Genomic DNA, 19,596 nt, shown 5'->3' on the forward strand with positions numbered 1-19,596 from the left:
ATCAAACCCACTCCGTCATTCAGTAAGATCATGGCTGATCTGATTGTGGCTTTAACTCCACTTTCCAGTCTGCCCTTCATAACCATTGACTCTCTTGCAGATTTAAAAATGTGTCGAACTCAGCCCTGATGTATTTTTAGCTTGAAAGTGCCTAAAATGTTCTTTAAGGTCTGACCAGAATGAATACAAGGAGACACGTGTACTTCAATACTTTGCAAGTGTATTAGCTTAATCTACTTAATATATACACAAACTAATGAGCGAATCTATTAGCTTAAAGTATTTAGACAAATACAAACGAGCAAGTGTCACTGCCTTTCAACTCGTCGGTACTAGCAACAGTGGCACTTGGAGTTCTATCTCAGATTCTATAGCCCAGTCTCACAAACTCTAGCCAATGGGGAAAATCCAATGAGTGGGACAAAGCCCCCAATATCACTACTATTCTGAATTTAATGTTATACACTGTATTGTCAATTCGTAGTACTTCCAATACTTTTCCAGGCATTCCATTGTGCAAGAAACTCCTCCAGGTATATTTGTGATAACTGCACAATATTCTGTTTCCAGGCCCCTGCCAAGGTCTGTGTAGTTAGCTTCCACCCCAAGCAGGGTCTCGACCTGCTTTCCATGTAATTTTCCACTTTCTTCAAATTATTCTTTATAATGTCCAATTAACCCTGTAATGATTAATCCTCTTGCTTAAAGGTTAATTCCTCCTGCCAAATTGCACAACCCCATTTCCTTTTAAGCTTGGCAAAAGAAGTAGGTTTCAGAAAGAAATCAAGCTGCAAAGAAGATCTCATAAATGAAAGAACAGCCACAATTAAAAGATGCTCTAAAGGCTGGAGTTCGAGGAACACAGATACCTCAGACAATTGCAAGGCTGGAGGAGAATTTTTTCTCGTGTTCATGAAATGAGGGCTTATTAGAGGATGTATTGTCCATCCCAAATTGCCTGGAGGGCAGCAAAGAGTCAACCGTGAGTCTGAAGTCACATGTAGACAAGCCAGGCACTAATGGCAGATTTGCTTTCCCAAAAGCTGTAAGCAAACCAAATAGGTTTCTACAGCTATCAAAAGTGCTTTTATAGTTGCCTTTAAGCTGCTTTTCTTTTAATACTGGAATTTTAATTCCACTACCTGACATTGTTCTAAATTACAGTCCCAGTGCCAGTACATGTCCACGTAAATTAAGGAATTGGACAGGAGAGAAGGATTTGAAAACAAAGATGAGAAATTTAAAGTTAAGGCATTGCTTGATTAGATACCAGTGTAGGACAGCAAACACAGAGGGGATAGATGAACAAGACATGATATATCAAATAAATACTGCAAAGCATACTAACTCAAAACACCTAATGGATAGACCTGTGTCTGGAATAATTAGCAAATACAAAGCCAACATAAAAATTGTGTTTTGAATGACAGTGAATGTCTACTCTTCCCCAAATAATGGCAGATACTTTTCTCTTTATCCCTACCCTGTCAGAAAAATTATTTAATAAAAATGAATTTTATGGTATTTGCAAAGTATTATACTTTCTATTCAAACTGTTCAGATATTTTGTTTTTTAATTTAACCTATTTTTTCTAATCAACCTGATTCTGAGGAGTTATTATACACTTCTAGAGCAGGTGGGACTTGAACTCAGGCTTCCTGTTTCATCTTCTTAAACCTATTCCCAATTAGTAAAATTATTCCAACTGCAAACATCTGGCTCCACCAATTATGGATGTAATTAAATATTTCCCAATGCCTATCAGAAAAGGAGGCCATTTGAGGACATAACTAATACCTACTGTCTGTCGAGCTATGTACTTGCTCAGTCAGAGGAGAGTTTCACAGGTTTTAAGCTAAAATGTTTATAAAAAGTGAATGAGCAGTTTATATGTTCAAGCAATGAAGCACATGATTCCCCCTATTATTTCCAGTATCATTCACAACTAATGTGAAACTAATATGTTATTAATGGATTTGGCTCAGTGAATGGAATGCTCTCCACATATCCAGAATGCTTTGGTTTCAAGCCCTACACCAGAGAATTGAGCACTTAATGTAGACTGATAGATTCAGTGCTATATGTTTGAAAGTGCTGTCTTTTAGATGCCACATCAAACCATTATATCATCTGTTCTCTCAAGTGAATGCAAAAGTACCATACTAATATTTGAAAAACAATAGGGGGAATCTCTTGCTAGTGTAAATCAGTGACTACCTGCTGCCAGTTTATGGCCTAATCTAAATTTGAAAATTAAGCCTGAAATCTGGTAATTGAACACAGTATTGTTCATTTGCTGAAGAAGAGCCTCGACCTGAAGCATCAGCTTTTTCTGCTCCTCTGATGCTGCCTGGCCTGCTGTGTTCTTCCAGCTCCGCACTGTGTTGTCACTGACTCCAGCATCTGCAGTTCTTGCTATCTCTGAGTTGTTTCTTCCTCGCTGTCTGCAATTTGATGTTTCCCTAAATTACAACAGTGACTACACAATAAAAGTTGCTCACTTTGAAGCACTTCAGGACGTCCTGTGGTCAGTAAAAAAACTATGTAAATGCAGAAATTCTGTTAATATTACAGCAATTCTGTTAAGAGAATGCAGCAAACTTTGCTATCACTTTTTATGCCAATAAAATGTCCCAAGTTCCTCAGGATAGTGTTCTCAGCCCAGCCATCTTCAGCTGTTTCATCAATGATCTTGTCTCCATCATAAGGGCAGAAGTGGGGATGTTCGCCAATGAATGCACAGTGTCCCACACTTGTGACCCCTCAGATATTGAAACAGTCCACGTTCAAATGCATCAAGATCTGGACAATATCCAGACAAATGGCAAGTAACATTTGTGCCATACAAATCCCACACAATGACCATCACTAAGATGAGACAATCTAACCACAATCCCTTGACATGCAATGGTGTTAGCATCACTGAATCCCCCAACTATCAGCATCTTTGGAATTACCATTGAACATAAATTTAATTGGACTTGTCAGACAAACACAATGGCTACAAAGCAGGACATAGGCTAGGAATTCAGTGACAGGTAACTCACGCCCTGATTCCTCAAAATCTGTCCAACATCTACAAGTCACAAGTCATGAGTCATGAATATTATGGAATACTCCCCTCTTAACTGGATGAGTACTGCCCCAAGAACACTCTAGAAGCTTGACACAATCCATGACAAAGCAGCCCGCTTGATTGACACTATGTCTGCAAGCATCCACTTCTTCAGCAGCAGCAACACATACTTTCTGCAAGATGCACTGCAGAAATTCACCAAAGATTCCCAGACAGCACCTTCCAAAGTCATTACCACTGCTATCTAGAAGGGCAAGGAAAACATGTACATGGGACCATCACCACCAGCAAGTTCCCCTCCAAACCAATGACCATCCTGATTTGGAAATATATCACAATCCCTTTGCTGTTGCTGGGCAAAAATCCTGGAATTCTCTCCCCAGTAGCATTTTTGGGTCAATTCATTGCATATGCACTCCAGTGGCTCAAGAATGCAGCTCACTCCCACCTTCTCAAGGGCAACTAGGGATAGGCAATAAATCGCTGGCCAGGCAGAGGTGCACATGCCCCCTGAATGAAATATATATTTGTTCATTAACATTAGCTCTGATTGTTGCAAACAAATTTGGCAGAGTTTCTGCTAGTTTGCAATGGTTTATATGGAGCAATCCATCTACAATTGGCTAAACTATCATATAAATAAGGAACTTTAAGTGTAAACTATATCCAACATTTTTCAGTTTCTGCGCTGTTTTGTATTAACATAAATTCATTATATAAAGAGCTAGTCAAATCCAGGTAGCATGCTGCACCCCAGTTCGAATTAATGATATTTCTGAGTGTCCACATATTGGATGCATTTGGTGACCTTCAAGGATTCTCTTAAAATTAATCTCTCTTGGGGTGCAAAGAAGCTAATAAATATGCTTCAGAAACGGTTGAATATTCTTTTTATAGTTTACTAACAGATTGACCGCTGTACTCCAATGCAACTAGCAATTTATGTTGTGTACTTCTTTGCAGTCATTTTTTAGCTGTTTAAGATCAAGTTATGCATAGGTGGTGACTGACTGATTATAAATGCTTATTTGTAATAAATTAATTTACAGTTTTATTCATAAAACTGACCAGGTTATGCCTCTTAACTGTATCAAGCAATATTTTTCAATGTATATGTTTTGTATCCTTATAATTATGCTCTAAAATGCTTCAATTATTCTGATACACAGCAGAGAATATGTTCAACAATGTACAAATTATTTATGAGCATAAATTTTAGGGCTACAAAACAATGCCTAAAAGTAGCGCAATTTTGAGTGCAAATTATGCTCAGACTATCAGTTCAGGCCAAAGTGGCAATTCTTTGCAAGTATGTTAAGTATCATTTCTTACTGAAAGTGTACAATTGAGTCATTTGATGCTCGTGTAGAGTGTATCCCGGATAAATCTGAGTGTGATTTGTGTTGAATCTTTTAGGCTATTTTAAAAACACTGAATCCCAAGTGGAAGGAGCAATTTGATTTTCTTCTTGCTGAGGAAAGAGGTGGCATCATAGACATCACTGTGTGGGACAAGGACTCTTTGAAAAAGGATGACTTCATTGGCAGGTCTGTGATAATACTTTGGTTCTTTATAATACCTGATCTTAATCCTTAAGCTCCTGAAGCTAAAATATATCTTCCTTTCAACTCATTAAATTCATCTACAATTTATTTCCTATCATTGATAACTCTATAGAACATTTTGTCAAGCAAATTTAAATCTTTCCATTTTTGAGTACATAATTGGTATAAACAATATATTTGTAAGGGCAAACATTCTTAATGGCTTCAAAGTTCAAACAGTTCCACCTCTTTCATTGATCAATTCATGCAAATACTAAGTAGTTAATACTTTTGTTAACATGATTGACCCATATCTTTGATGAATTGGTTATTCAAGTGATTTCCTACAGCTGTTCTTCACCTTGAATCCCAGTTCTAACATTGCTGGAATCTTTTGCGTACGGGTATTGGCTCATGTTTCTCTCCTACTCAATATCCTACAATAAATGATACTTATAAACTACTCCTAACTTCTGTATAGCAGACATTAAAACTTTCTGGGAGTAATGGTAATGGGATGTTGTCATCATCGGCAATCACTCACTAATGTGTGATTGTCCACCGAGGAAATTCCGTGTCAGTAGTCGTGTGTTTTGCGTGACTGAGCCTGAACCTAGAGCCGCATGACCGACCACACATTTGGCAGGTGTTTCCTGGAGGTGGGAAGTGGTCCTTGTCCTTGAGATCATTGTGAGCCCTTTTGCTAGTTCCTTTTCCATACTTCCTCTTGCTGACAGGTTTTCTCAAAGAAGTGTGTCCTTTCATTCAGGAAGTTCCTCCATGTTGGGTTCATCTGAATGAGGATCTCCCATATATTGACATTGATATTGCATTTCTTGAGGGAAGTCTTTGAAATGTCTCCTTCATCCTCCTCTCATTTGAGTGCCTTCCTTGAGCTTGATTGAGAAGATTAGCTTTTGTAATCACATCTCAGGCATCCTCAGCACATGCAGCACACCAGCCTTCGACCCATTTTCCCAGTCTTTACATCTGCTTATGCTCCTGCATATTGTGGTCTTATGTTGAGCAAAGCTTTACTTTTCGTAAGAGCACAGCACCCACACCCTTACCTGCTGTCCGCGCAGGCCCTGCCTTGCATGCTCCCCAGGATTGAATCCATCCCAGACCTCTGACTGACTTTGAAGGGCAGCCCCTAGATATGACTAGATCTGAACTGATTGTGATGTTTGCAGCTCCCAGCTGACAATACGCAATTCCAGTGACTGCTTGTAACAGCACTGCAGGATTGAATTTTCCCCACTGTCTAGACAATTTTCAGACATATCCCCTGAACTTAAGTGGACCAAACAGGTGACCGTGGCCAAGCCCCCAAATTGTGTATGGACTGTGTCATACACAATAATACTGGGTCTTCCTGATTGACTGTGACCACCCACCTTCCCACCCACCAGTTTCTGATGTGGCCATTTTGTTGAGTAAACACCCAATGCTTGGTTGTACTGGTAGCTGGCCCATGCTGTAGGCGTTAGATTGACCCCTCAGTGTTCCGTACGGCAAGATGTGCCCTTCCACAAACAACTCCCTACTGACAGACATGACAAGCAGCCTGTTGTGTGTCTACACTAAAGAGCATATCAACAACACTGTCCTGATAGCCTCTGGCTCTGGCTGAAGTGCTAATGAGCTAACAGGCATGACACGCCATGGCAAGGCAGAAATGCTGTGAACATACAGATAAATACTAAGTGAGTCAACACAAAGACAGAAAGCAAGCAGCATTGAAATGCAGCCTGCTCCAATGTGTGAGCTGGGTGCCTGTATTTTCTTGCCGAGTGTCCCGATTGCAACCTTTAAATGGTGTGACCTGCAGTACAAGTCTGTGCTTCCTGAGCATCCTGCAGTGTGTTGGAGAGGTGCTATGATGGTTGTGAGTGGTGCCAATCCCTTTGGACAATGGGTACATGTAGCTGGTGCCCTTGGATTCTACCCTCAGCTTCTTTTGCTCCTTGGCAATATGGAGGTCCTTCAGAGCAAGTGGCGAGCTAAATCTACCAGGTGCCAGCACTGAGTTCCATGTTAAAATTTCTCAATATCTAGCTGGTTTGGTGCATTTTGGTAAAATAGAGAGCAGAACATTATTGCACTGAGTTGTGGTATTAACAAAGTATTTAACAATCAATAATCTCCCTTAATTAGCAACTTGCTGCCACTGACAGAAACTCTCCTCGCTGCTCAGCAAAAGCATAACAAATGTAACAAGATGCTCCCAATGGTGAGAGAGGCCTCGATGCACTTCTTAGATAATAAAATGTGAGGCTGGATGAACACAGCAGGCCCAGCAGCATCTCAGGAGCACAAAAGCTGACGTTTCGGGCCTCTCTGATGAAGGGTCTAGGCCCGAAACGTCAGCTTTTGTGCTCCTGAGATGCTGCTGGGCCTGCTGTGTTCATCCAGCCTCACATTTTATTATCTTGGATTCTCCAGCATCTGCAGTTCTCATTATCACTCGATGCACTTCTTGCTTGCTTCTGCCACAAATTTGATCATAATCCACATTACACTCCCCTATAAGATTCAGTCCAATATTTCAGTTTGTTGATTCTGCCAACATGAATTACCTGAGGTACCCTGTCCAAACTTAGTTTCTGCTAAACACATATTTGGAAAGTGGAAACTATTTTCTTTCCATATGTCAGACTGGTTTTTTTTTCCTGTTGTCTGCTAAAGCTTCTCTCTCAAATGCTGTCTAATGATAGATCTGGTTTCTTTCCAAAGGTATTACTCAAATTTCAAAATGTCTGACAATTGTTTGAATGACTTAACAGATCTCTGAGTTGAAGGTTGTATATTAGTTTATGATAAATTTGAGAAATAAACCTTTCTGAGCCTCTACATGACATGGTAAAATGAGGAACTGGAGAATCTGGGACTGCAGCCTAGTGATATATTTAATTTAGCTCAAAGGTCTTAAGCTAATATCATTAAAAATATTGCATTTAGATTGTATCTTTCAGAATCTCACAAAAATGTATGAATTAAGGACAGGAATAGGCCGCGAGCCCTTTGAGGTTGCTCTGGCACTCAATAAGGCCATGGCTGAACTGATTATTCCATATTGTTGTCTACCCGATAACATTTCACCCACTTGTTTATCATAGAATCCCTACACTATAGAAGCAGGCCATTCAGACCATCAAGTCCATAACTGACTCTCCAAAGAGCATCACACCTAGACCCACCCCTGTTAAAACCCCATCAGGATCTTATATGTATCAGTAAAGACTCATCTTTCTCTTCAAAACTCCAGTGGATACAACCCCAGCCTGCCTAACCTCTTCTCTATATTCAGCCTACTCCTTCTAGATACTAGTCAACTAAACTTTCTCTGAACTGTTCCCAACACATTTTACAAACATTCCTTAAATAAGGAGACCAATACTATGTATGGTACTCCAGATGTGATCTCACTGATGCAATATATGAATAAAGCATAACCTTACTATGTTTAAATTCAATTCCCCTCTCAATAAACAGCATCATTCTCTGTGATTTCCTAAGCATTACCTGCTTACAAACCTGTTGTGGTTCAAGTATTCACCAAAATTGTGCTGCATCTTAAAGCTTTGCAATTTCCATCATTCAAATAACTCGCTTTTTTTTTATTTTTCCTCACAAAATGGACAATTTCACATTTTCCCACATTATACTCCATTTGCCAGATGTTTGACTGTTCACTTAACTGAATGAAAGTGGTATTTAGCCCCTTATATTCTCTTCGAAACTTAACGTCCTTCCTTTCTTTGTATCATCAGCAAATCTGGCAATCATATCTTTGGTTCCTTCATCAAAGGCATTTATGTAAACTCTAAAAATTGAACGGCATTGATTCCTGTAGCACACCCCTCGTTACATCTTGCCAACCAGGAAATGGCCCACCTCTAGGTACTTATTTTCACATTAGCCAGCCAATATGTTACAGCCTTTGCCATGAATTTACATTTTTCCATAATAACCTTGCAGTGGCACATTATCAAAGCTGTATTGGAAATTTAAGAATGGCCCATCCACCAGTTTCTGAAAGAGCTGCAATAAATTGGTTAAATATGACTCCACTTTCATATAACCATGTTGATTGCTTGATTTGCCTTAAACCTTGCTAAGTGCCCTGCTACAGCATCTTTAATAATTGCTTCTAATATCTTCTCTGTTACCAGCTATCTGACTCATTGTTCCCTGCTTTCTGACTCTTTCCATGTCTGGATACAAAAGTTGTATTTACTATTTTCCAATCCAAAGGAATCATAGGTAATTTAGAAATAATGAAAACAATTTGTCAACTATCTCACAAGATTCTTCATTTAAGGTCCTTGGATGAGGCCCATGAGGATATGGGGATCCAAAGCTCCATAGGACCATAAGACATCAGAGCAAAAGTATGCAGTTCAACGCATCAAATCAGTTCCAACATTCAGTAAGATCAAGAAAAAACCAATAATCCTCAACTTCACTTGCCGACCTTTGCACTATAATCCTTGATTCTCTTACTGATTAAAAATCTATCTCAGCTGTGAATATACTAAACAACCCAGCATTGACAGCCCTTCTACACAGAAGAATCCCACAGATTCACTACTTCCTGAGAAAAGAAGTTCCTCCTAATCTCATCCTTAAATGAGCAATCCCATATTCTGAGATTATGCTGTTTGGCCATAGCCTTTCTCACAAAGGGAAACAACTTTTCCACAACCACCCTGTCAAGTCCCCTAAAAAACTTGTATATTTCAGTCAAGTCACCTTTCATTCGTCTAAATTCCAATGGGTATCATCCCGCCATATCTGATATCAGTCCGGTGAATCTTCTCTGGACTGCATCCAATCGCAGCATATCTTTCTTTAGATAAGAGGCCAAAATTAGCCAAAGTATTGCAGCTGTGATCTGACTATGCCTTGCATGATTTTAGCAAAATCTTCCTAATTTTATACTCCATTCCCTTTGAAATAAAGCCAACATTCTAATTCCTCCCTCTGATGAAAGGACGTCAGCTTTTGTGCTTCTGAGATGCTGCTTGGCCTGCTGTATTCATCCAGCTTCACACTTTGTTAACTTGGATTCTCCAGCATCTGCAGTTCCCGTTATTTCTAATTGCCTTCCCTTTTACCCACTGAACCTGAAGGCTAGGTTTTTGATGCATGGATAAAGACTCCTATATCCCTCCATCTGAGGCTGTATGCATTGTTTTGGGCCGGGTACATTCCAGCATCTAAACACAGTCATGGTCCTCATGTTCTCAGCCACGACCAGCCATTGCTCATCTTGCAGCTATTCAATCGCTTCTCCCAAGACTACGTCCCATCAGTCTTCACAAGACCGCAGAACCCATGCACTGGCACAATTCTAGTTCTCTGGCTGCTCTGAGGAGGCAAATGGGACTAGTTCAGTTTAGAGATAAAACGTCAGCTTTCCTGCTCCAAAGATGCTGCTTGGCCTGCAGTGCTCATCCAGCTCCACACCTTGTTAACGCTAGTTCAGTTTAGGACACATGTTTTGGCTTATTTTTCTTTATTCGTTAACGGGATGAGGGCGCCGCTAGCTAGGCAGCATTTAAAGCCCATCCCTAATTGCCCAGAGGGCAGCTGAGAGTCAACCATATTGTTGGATGAGTTGGACTGAAGGGTCTGTTTCCATGCTGTATAACTCCATCCTTTGCCCCAGATGCCTAGACCCAATTAAAACAGCACTTCAGCAACACAAAGTCACATTCTCTGAATCTCTCCCATTGACTAAAACTGACTCACCCTGCCGAATCTTCACCATCCCCCCCAGACCTCCCACTGACTGAGGACGAATGGTCAGTCCTAAGCAAGGGGCTCACCTTTGTTCCCCTACAACCACACATCAACGAATACCAGTCACGTTTGGACATCGAGCAGTTTTTCCGCCGTCTTCGCCTCCATGCTTACTTCTTCAACCGGGAACCTAACCCGGCACCCACTGACCCCATCACTTGCTTCCAACACAAGTCCTCCTCCTGGACACCATCCCCAGGCCTCCTACCCTCCCTCAACCTCTTCATCTCCAACTTCCAATGAGAGATTAAACGCCTCAACCTCTCCACCCCTCTCACCCACTCCAACCTCTCCCCTGCCGAACGGGTTGCCCTCTGCTCACTCCGCTCCAACCCCAACCTCACCATCAAACCCGCAGACAAGGATGGTGCAGTGATAGTATGGCGCACTGACCTCTACATCGCCGAGGCCAAACGCCAACTCTCCGACACCACCTCCTACTGCCCCCTTGATCATGACCCCACCCCCAAGCACCAAACCATCATCTACAACACCATTCATGACCTCATCACCTCAGGGGACCTCCCACCCATAGCCTCCAACCTCATTATTCCCCAACCCCGCACGGCCCGTTTCTATCTCCTTCCCAAAATCCACAAACCTGCCTGCCCTGGTCGACCCATTGTCTCAGCCTGTTCCTGCCCCACCAAACTCATCTCCACCTATCTGGACCATACTTCCGCCATCTACAATCCGATCCCACCACCCAAGACATTTTTCCATCCCCACCCTTGTCTGCTTTCCGGAGAGACCACTCTCTCCGTGACTCCCTTGTTCGCTCCACACTGCCCTCCAACCCCACCACACCTGGCACTTTCCCCTGCAACCGCAGGAAGTGCTACACTTGCCCCCACACCTCCTCCCTCACCTCTATCCCAGGCCCCAAGATGACTTTCCATATTAAGCAGAGGTTCGCCTGCACATCTGCCAATGTGGTATACTGTATCCATTGTACCCGGTGTGGCTTCCTCTACACTGGGGAAACCAAGTGGAGGCTTGGGGACCGCTTTGCAGAACACCTCCGCTCGGTTCGCACTAAATAACTGCACCTCCCAGTCGCGAATCATTTCAACTCGCCCTCCCGTTCTTTAGATGAAATGTCCATCATGGGCCTCCTGCAGTGCCACAATGATGCCACCCGAAGGTTGCAAGAACAGCAACTCATATTCCACTTGGGAACCCTGCAGCTCAATGATATCAATGTGGACTTCACCAGCTTCAAAATCTCCCCTTCCCCCACCGCATCCCAAAACCAGCCCAGTTCGTCCCCACCCCCACTGCACCACACAACCAGACCAGCTCTTCCCCTCCCCCCACTGCATCCCAAAACCAGCCCAGCCTGTCTCTGCCTCCTTAACCTGTTCTTCCTCTCACCCATCCCTTCCTCCCACCCCAAGCCGCACCTCCATTTCCTACCTACTAACCTCATCCCACCTCCTTGACCTGTCCGTCTTCCCAGGACTGACCTATCCCCTCCCTACCTCCCCACCTCCCTACCTATACTCTCCTCTCCACCTATCTTCTTTTCTCTCCATCTTCGGTCCGCCTCCCCCCCGCCTCCCTATTTATTCCAGAACCCTCACCCCATCCCCCTCTCTGATGAAGGGTCTAGGCCCGAAACGTCAGCTTTTGTGCTCCTGAGATGCTGCTTGGCCTGCTGTGTTCATCCAGCCTCACAATTTATTATCTGGGATTGTCCAGCATCTGAAGTTCCCATTATCTCTCAGCTGTTATTACTCTGCACTGACCCTTGAACTGTTCTGGATTACCTATAAAAACTCTCCAACTCTGTCCTTGTTACTAGGCAGGAGCAAATGTTTCAGCACAGGAGCATTTGCATTTTTGTATGTTTCCATGTTGATTAGCCTGCTGGCTGTCAGTGTACTGGCTCCAGAGAAAAAAATGGAAGTTAACACAATTTCCTCTTGTAATTTGTTATTTCTTTTACCTTTGTTTGAAAGTTATATGCCAACTATGTCCTCACGAAGCTAACTGCACTCCTCTTCAAAATGAATTTCTGTGCTTATCATGTGCCAGCTGCAAGTCTTAATTTTCTGTCTCCAAATTTAACTTCAGGTCATTTCTGCCTATTGAAAATAACGACAGCCTCAAAACCAACTCCCCAGGAATATTTACTCAGTGAAAAAAAAATTAAACACAGTTCTCTGCCCTTTAACCAACAACATTTTCTGTTGAAATCCAAGTAGATAGCTATCCCTTCATCTACTATATATAATTGACTGTGGGAAGTGGTTCACTGACTTCTTATTTCTACAACTGGAACATTGGATGGATAAAAATAATTTAAGTAAGAAACATAGAAATTCTTAAGTTGTGCTGACCAACAATTGTGCTTTCCAAATATTAACCAGGCAACTCATTAACCTTGCATAGTCATTAGAATCCCTGCAGTGTGAAAACAGGCCCTTTGGCCCAACCAGCCCACACTGAACCTCAAAACATCCCACCCAGGCCCACCCTATCTACACATCCCTGAACACTATGGGCAATTTAGCATGGCCAATTTAACTAGCCTGCACATCTTTGGACTGTGGGAGGAAACCCACACAGACATGGGGAGAATGTGCAGACTCCACACAGACAATTAACTAAGGGTGGAATTGAACCCAGGTCCCTGGTGCTGTGAGGCAGCAGTGCTAACCACAGGGCCACTGTGCCACCCCAATATATAGTGGATATAGCAAAGTATATATAGAAGACTGTGTCATGTGATATTAGGTGGAATAATTTTCAGTGGAAATCTGGTTTGTATTCGCTGGTCACTAGAAAGGAATCTCATGGCAGAGGTGAAAAGAAGAATACTTATGCTTGCTGTTTCTTTTTTATTTGATAATTTCATTGATGCCGATTTGTCATGCAAAGAAATAAACAGATCTTTGCACCACTGTAATTTGCCTTATGAAAAATGTTGTATATTTCATTTTCACATAGATTTTCAACTTGTTCTTGAAGTCTCATATTTGAAAAAAAAGTTAAAAGATCCCAGCAATGTCAGAACAGGCATGATCCTATTCAAAGGTGGAGCAGGCCTGAGGGGCTGAACTGCCTGATCCTAATGCATATAGACAATAAGCATTACTAAAACATTGCTATTGGCTTACAATTCAGTAAAATAGATATTATTTGTCATGTTTATTTGGATTTTCACTGAGTGTATAAAATTTCCACTGAACACATTTTCCTCATTGACTAAATAAGTTTTAAATGACTGTGCCTTTTACCAATGTGTGTACTTTTACAGTCCCCTTACACAGAGTATACCTAAGGGGCATGCAGCCTTACCCTACTCAATCAAGGCTTTTGTAGCACCCTCTGAGACTGGAACCAGCTGGCAAACCCTGCCCTGGCTCTCTGTCACTCATCAGGTGTGTGTGTGTGCATTCGTGGACATGTGTGCCAGAAGTTTAGAGCCATGGAGCCAACAAATATCCAAAAATTTACTACTGTCCCATAGCAGTCCTTAAATTTCCTTTATTCCAAGTTTATCTCTCTTTCTTCTTGAAAATCTGCTGCATTTCACCCTGGCTTACTGAAAGGTGATCATTCTTTCTCTTTTAACTTCCATATTATTGATCAAAAGGGCACTTTCTAAAACAACCAAAATTGCTTTTAACATTTAAATTATCTATAATCTTGGAAGATATGGCTTAACTCATATCTAACATTGCAGCTTTCAGCATGGCTGTCCTGTTGGTGCTTTGTTTTCTGTGTTACATATTCTGTAATTTGACGTTTGAACAACCTGAAGAATCTACTGATAATAAAATGTGAGGCTGGATGAACACAGCAGGCCAAGCAGCATCTCAGGAGCACAAAAGCTGACGTTTCGGGCCTAGACCCTTCATCAGAGAGGGGGATGGGGGGAGGGAACTGGAATAAATAGGGAGAGAGGGGGAGGCGGACCGAAGATGGAGAGCAAAGAAGATAGGTGGAGAGGGTGTAGGTGGGGAGGTAGGGAGGGGATAGGTCAGTCCAGGGAAGACGGACAGGTCAAGGAGGTGGGATGAGGTTAGTAGGTAGCTGGGGGTGCGGCTGGGGGTGGGAGGAAGGGATGGGTGAGAGGAAGAACCGGTTAGGGAGGCAGAGACAGGTTGGACTGGTTTTGGGATGCAGTGGGTGGGGGGGAAGAGCTGGGTTGGTTGTGTGGTGCAGTGGGGGGAGGGGATGAACTGGGCTGGTTTAGGGATGCAGTGGGGGAAGGGGAGATTTTGAAACTGGTGAAGTCCACATTGATACCATGTGGCTGCAGGGTTCCCAGGCGGAATATGAGTTGCTGTTCCTGCAACCTTCGGGTGGCATCATTGTGGCAGTGCAGGAGGCCCATGATGGACATGTCATCAAGAGAATGGGAGGGGGAGTGGAAATGGTTTGCGACTGGGAGGTGCAGTTGTTTGTTGCGAACTGAGCGGAGGTGTTCTGCAAAGCGGTCCCCAAGCCTCCGCTTGGTTTCCCCAATGTAGAGAAAGCCGCACCGGGTACAGTGGATGCAGTATACCACATTGGCAGATGTGCAGGTGAACCTCTGCTTAATGTGGAATGTCATCTTGGGGCCTGGGATGGGGGTGAGGGAGGAGGTGTGGGGACAAGTGTAGCATTTCCTGCGGTTGCAGGGGAAGGTGCCGGGTGTGGTGGGGTTGGAGGGCAGTGTGGAGCGAACAAGGGAGTCACGGAGAGAGTGGTCTCTCCGGAAAGCAGACAGGGGTGGGGATGGAAAAATGTCTTGGGTGGTGGGGTCGGATTGTAAATGGCGGAAGTGTCGGAGGATAATGCGTTGTATCCGGAGGTTGGTAGGGTGGTGTGTGAGAACGAGGGGGATCCTCTTGGGGCGGTTGTGGCGGGGGCGGGGTGTGAGGGATGTGTCGCGGGAAATGCGGGAGACGCGGTCAAGGGCGTTCTCAATCACCGTGGGGGGGAAGTTGCGGTCCTTAAAGAACTTGGACATCTGGGATGTGCGGGAGTGGAATGTCAGCTTTTGTGCTCCTGAGATGCTGCTTGGCCTGCTGTGTTCATCCAGCCTCACATTTTATTATCTTGGAATCTCCAGCATCTGCAGTTCCCATTATCTCTGAAGAATCTACTGTCCTTGCTTTCAGCAACTCCAAAGTCTTTAACAGGGTACAACGTTTAGCATGCCTAACTATGATTTTCTTTATGGCAATTTTTTGCCTTCATCTCCTGAAAACTGACTCCTACTGGAGCTAGATAACAAAATGTGAGGCTGGATGAACACAGCAGGCCAAGCAGCATCTCAGGAGCACAGCTTTTGTGCTCCTGAGATGCTGCTTGGCCTGCTGTGTTCATCCAGCCTCACATTTTGTTATCTTGGAATTCTCCAGCATCTGTAGTTCCCATTATCTCTCCTACTGGAGCTATATGCAAGGTTAGGCTAGCATCCAAACATTTGCCTAAGTAGCCATTGTTCTTGGTTGGGTTTAGATATTAAGTACCAGTAAATTATTTGACTGGCAGAAATTGTGACTTTGTAAAGCATTTACATATGTACCTTCCACAAGCATCACTGGAGGAAAGAACAAGACCAACAACAGTGACTAATTTGTCCTTCATTAGCATCATAAAACACCATAGCAAACAAAACTAGGGGCCAAGTGCTGGAAAATGGCATTAGAATAGATGGGTGTCTGATGATTTCATCTTCTTTTTCCTGATTTACAGCATCACAGTTCCTTCTGTTTTCCCTCCTGATTTGGCTATCCACTAACTTCTCCTTCTTTTAAGACTCATGTTTTCAACCAAGCTTTTTAACACCTCTCCTGGATCTCCTCCTTTGGCTGATAATCCATTTATTTCTGTGCACGTCTCCGTGTAGTACTTTGAGGTATTTTAATACATCTAATTTGTGGTGCTCCTGACATTCCTGTGATTCTCTTATGAATGCCCCCATGAATAAAAGCTCCTTGCAATGCGTTGAAATATGATTTATCTGCCTTCAAGTAAAAGGAAATTCTGTGTGAGAAGTTGATTCTTGCAAAATATAAGCTTGACGTGTGAAGCTCTGAAAGATTAAATAGTTGAATTCATAACTTTGTCCAGCAGGTGGCAGAATACACCATTTCTACAAACATTGGAGTAACTAGCTGAGCTTTTTTCAGTTAAACTTCAGTCAATAATTTAAACTTAATTGGTTAGCTGCCATGTGATTTTTACATGAATCATGAAACATATTTTGCAGTCTGAGGTGACTAATGACTTATGATTAATTTACATAAAATAATCTTTGTAGAATGTAGATGATTAAACTACCTGGTGGAGTGGTTTAAAATTCTGGAAACAATGACTGTTTGACAGGCAATCCATGATCTCTTAACACTCCAAAAGAGCAGGCAGGAAATATGTTGTGAGCCTGAAATGCAACTCTCACCTCTAGTCAACATCTAAGAATGAAGTGTTAGGCTCTTTGCATATTGCAATTATGGGGCTAGTGCCTGTTAAAATGCCTTTTGAAATAAATTACAGTGAACGTGACTGGTGGTGGGTCAACTGAGTTCAGTTAACCAGATCCATGTGGATCTTAACAGCTAATTCCGATAGAGACCATAGCAGGCCTCTACTGATACATTAAGATTTTAAATCATACTCCCCAGAATGTGAAGCCAAAAGCAACAGGACTGCTCACAGTCTCTAAGCCCCTATGTCCCAGTTCCTGCTGTACCAACCGAAGAGATCCCAACTTCTGCTGGCTTCCCATTACCTACCTCCAGAGTATGCTACACTCCTGACGCACCATCTCTGATCATGTCTGCCACCCTTCTGATCTGGTCTTCCCCTCCTTCCTGATCCCTTTTAATAAGCTGCCTGACCTGTGCTGCAGGTATTGCAGAGCCCATAACTTTATTGTTCTGCTGAATTGGGTTGAATTTCTGTTCCAGAGAAAAAAAAATTGCACCAGCCAAGTGAGATGAGAGTCATTGCCGTTGATATCAGGGTGATATTTGACCAAGCGTGGCTTCAACGATCCCTAGCAAAACTGGTGTCAATGGGAATCAGGTGGAAAGCTCTCCACTGGTTGGAATCATACCAAGATGGTTGTCTTTGCTAGAGATCAGTCATCTCAGGTCTAGGGCATCTCTGCAAGATGTCCTCATGGGAGTGTCACAGGCCCAACCATCTTCAGTTGCATCGTCAATGACTTCCCCCATAAAGTCAGAGATGGAAATGTCTGCCGATCAATGCACAATGTCAAGCACCACCGGGAGTCCTCAGACACAAACTGTCCATTTCCAAATACAGCAAGTCCTCTACAGCTAACTGTGAAGCAAACTCATACAGTACAAGTGTCAGATAAAGACTGTCTCGAAGAAGAGAGTCAAAACCTATCCATCTCTCCTTAACATTCAATGGCATTATCATCACTGAGATCGCACTATAACATGTGGAGGTTACAATTAACTAGAAACTGAACTGGACTAGCTACAAAAACACTGTGCCTACAGAATAGATCAGAAGCTAGGAATTCAGTAGTAAGTAATTCACCTTCTGTATCCTCAATGACTGCCCACCATCTGCAAGGCCCAATTTATGATTATAATTGAACACTCGCCACTTGCCTGGATAGTTCAGACCCTACAACACGCAGGAAGCTTGACACTATCCAGGATTAAGTACTCTACTTTACTGACAAACCATCCAGCAACTTCAACATTCAATCTCTCAATCAATGATGTCCATTGACTGAAATGTGTACCGTTTAAAAGATCCATTGTACTCACCTTCAACAGGATCTTCCAAACCTGTGATCTCTACCAACTAAAAGGAAGAGGGCCACAGAGACAAAGTTGCAACACCGACTGCAAGCTCATATTCAGGGACAGGAATGATTGTTGCAGGTTCCGGGATTTAGATGTTTCAGTAGGAACAGAGAAGATGGTGAAAGAGGGGGAGGTGTGGCATTGTTGGTCAAGGGCAGTATTATAGTTGCAGAAAGGATGTTTGGGGACTCGTCAACTGAGGTAGTATGGGCTGAGGTTAGAAACAGGAAAGGAGAGGTCACCCTGCTGGAAGCTCCTGTGTGTCCTAGATAAGTATGCACCTGTCAGGCAGGTAGGAAGCTGTAGAGCACGGGAGCTGTGGTTTACGAAGGAAATGGAATCTCTGGTCAAGAGGAAGAAGAAGGCTTATGTTAGGATGAAATGTGAAGGCTCAGTTAGGGCGCTTGAGGATTACAAGATAGCCAGGAAAGACCTAAAGAGAGAGCTCAGAAGAGCCAGGAGGAGACATGAGAAGTTATTCGCGGATAGGATCAGGGTAAACCCTAAGGCTTTCTATACGTATTTAAAGAATAAAAGAATGACGAGAGTAAGATTAGGGCCAATCAAGGATAGTAGTGGGAACTTGTGTGTGGAGTCAGAGGAGATAGAGGAAGCACTAAATGAATATTTTTTGACAGTATTCACTGCAGAAAACGACAATGTTGTCGAGGAGAATACTGAGATACAGGCTACTAGACTAGGTGGGATTGAGGTTCACAAGGAAGAGGTAGTAGAAATCCTACAGAGTGTGAAGATAGATAAGTCCCCTGGGCCGGATGGGATTTATCCTAGGATCCTCTGGGAAGCCAGGGAGGAGATTACCGAGCCTTTGACATTGATCTTTAACTCGTCATTGTCTACAGGAATAGTGCCAGATGACTGGAGGGTAGCAAATGTGGTTCCCCTGTTCAAGAAGGGGAGTAGAGACAACCCTGGTAATGATAGACCAGTGAGCCTTACTTCATTTGTTGGTAAAGTGTTGGAAAAGGTTTTAAGAGATAGGATTTATCATCATCTAGAAAAGAATAATTTGATTAGGGATAGTCAGCACGGTTTTGTGAAGGGTAGGTCATGCCTCAAACCTTATTAAGTTCTTTGAGAAGCTGACCAAACAGGTAGATGAGAGTAAACCGGTTGATGTGGTGTATATGGATTTCAGCAAGGCGTTCGATAAGGTTCCCCACAGTAAGCTATTGTACAAAAGGTGGATGAATGGAATTGTGGGAGATATAGCAGCATGGATCAGAAATTGGCTTGCTGAAAGAAGACAGAGGGTGGTAGTTGATGGGAAATGTTCATCCTGGAGACCAGTTACTAGTGGTGTACCGCAAGGATCGGTGTTGGATCCACTGCTGTTTGTCATTTTTATAAATGACCTGG

General features: G+C 42.8%; 1 protein-coding gene across 18 annotated transcripts in view; it reads left to right on the forward strand.

The window, feature by feature from the left end:
* The window catches only part of LOC125450983 (multiple C2 and transmembrane domain-containing protein 1-like), a 562,377-nt gene that overhangs the window by 254,452 nt on the left and 288,329 nt on the right, over positions 1-19,596 (forward strand). For all 18 annotated transcript variants that reach the window (XM_048527527.2, XM_048527528.2, XM_048527529.2 and 15 more), the window contains one exon: positions 4,494-4,624. In XM_048527527.2, the coding sequence (XP_048383484.1) occupies positions 4,494-4,624 (131 nt within the window). The remainder of the gene's footprint in view (positions 1-4,493; positions 4,625-19,596) is intronic.

This window comes from Stegostoma tigrinum, chromosome 3 (genome assembly GCF_030684315.1).
Source record: "Stegostoma tigrinum isolate sSteTig4 chromosome 3, sSteTig4.hap1, whole genome shotgun sequence".
Classification (NCBI taxonomy): domain Eukaryota; kingdom Metazoa; phylum Chordata; class Chondrichthyes; order Orectolobiformes; family Stegostomatidae; genus Stegostoma; species Stegostoma tigrinum.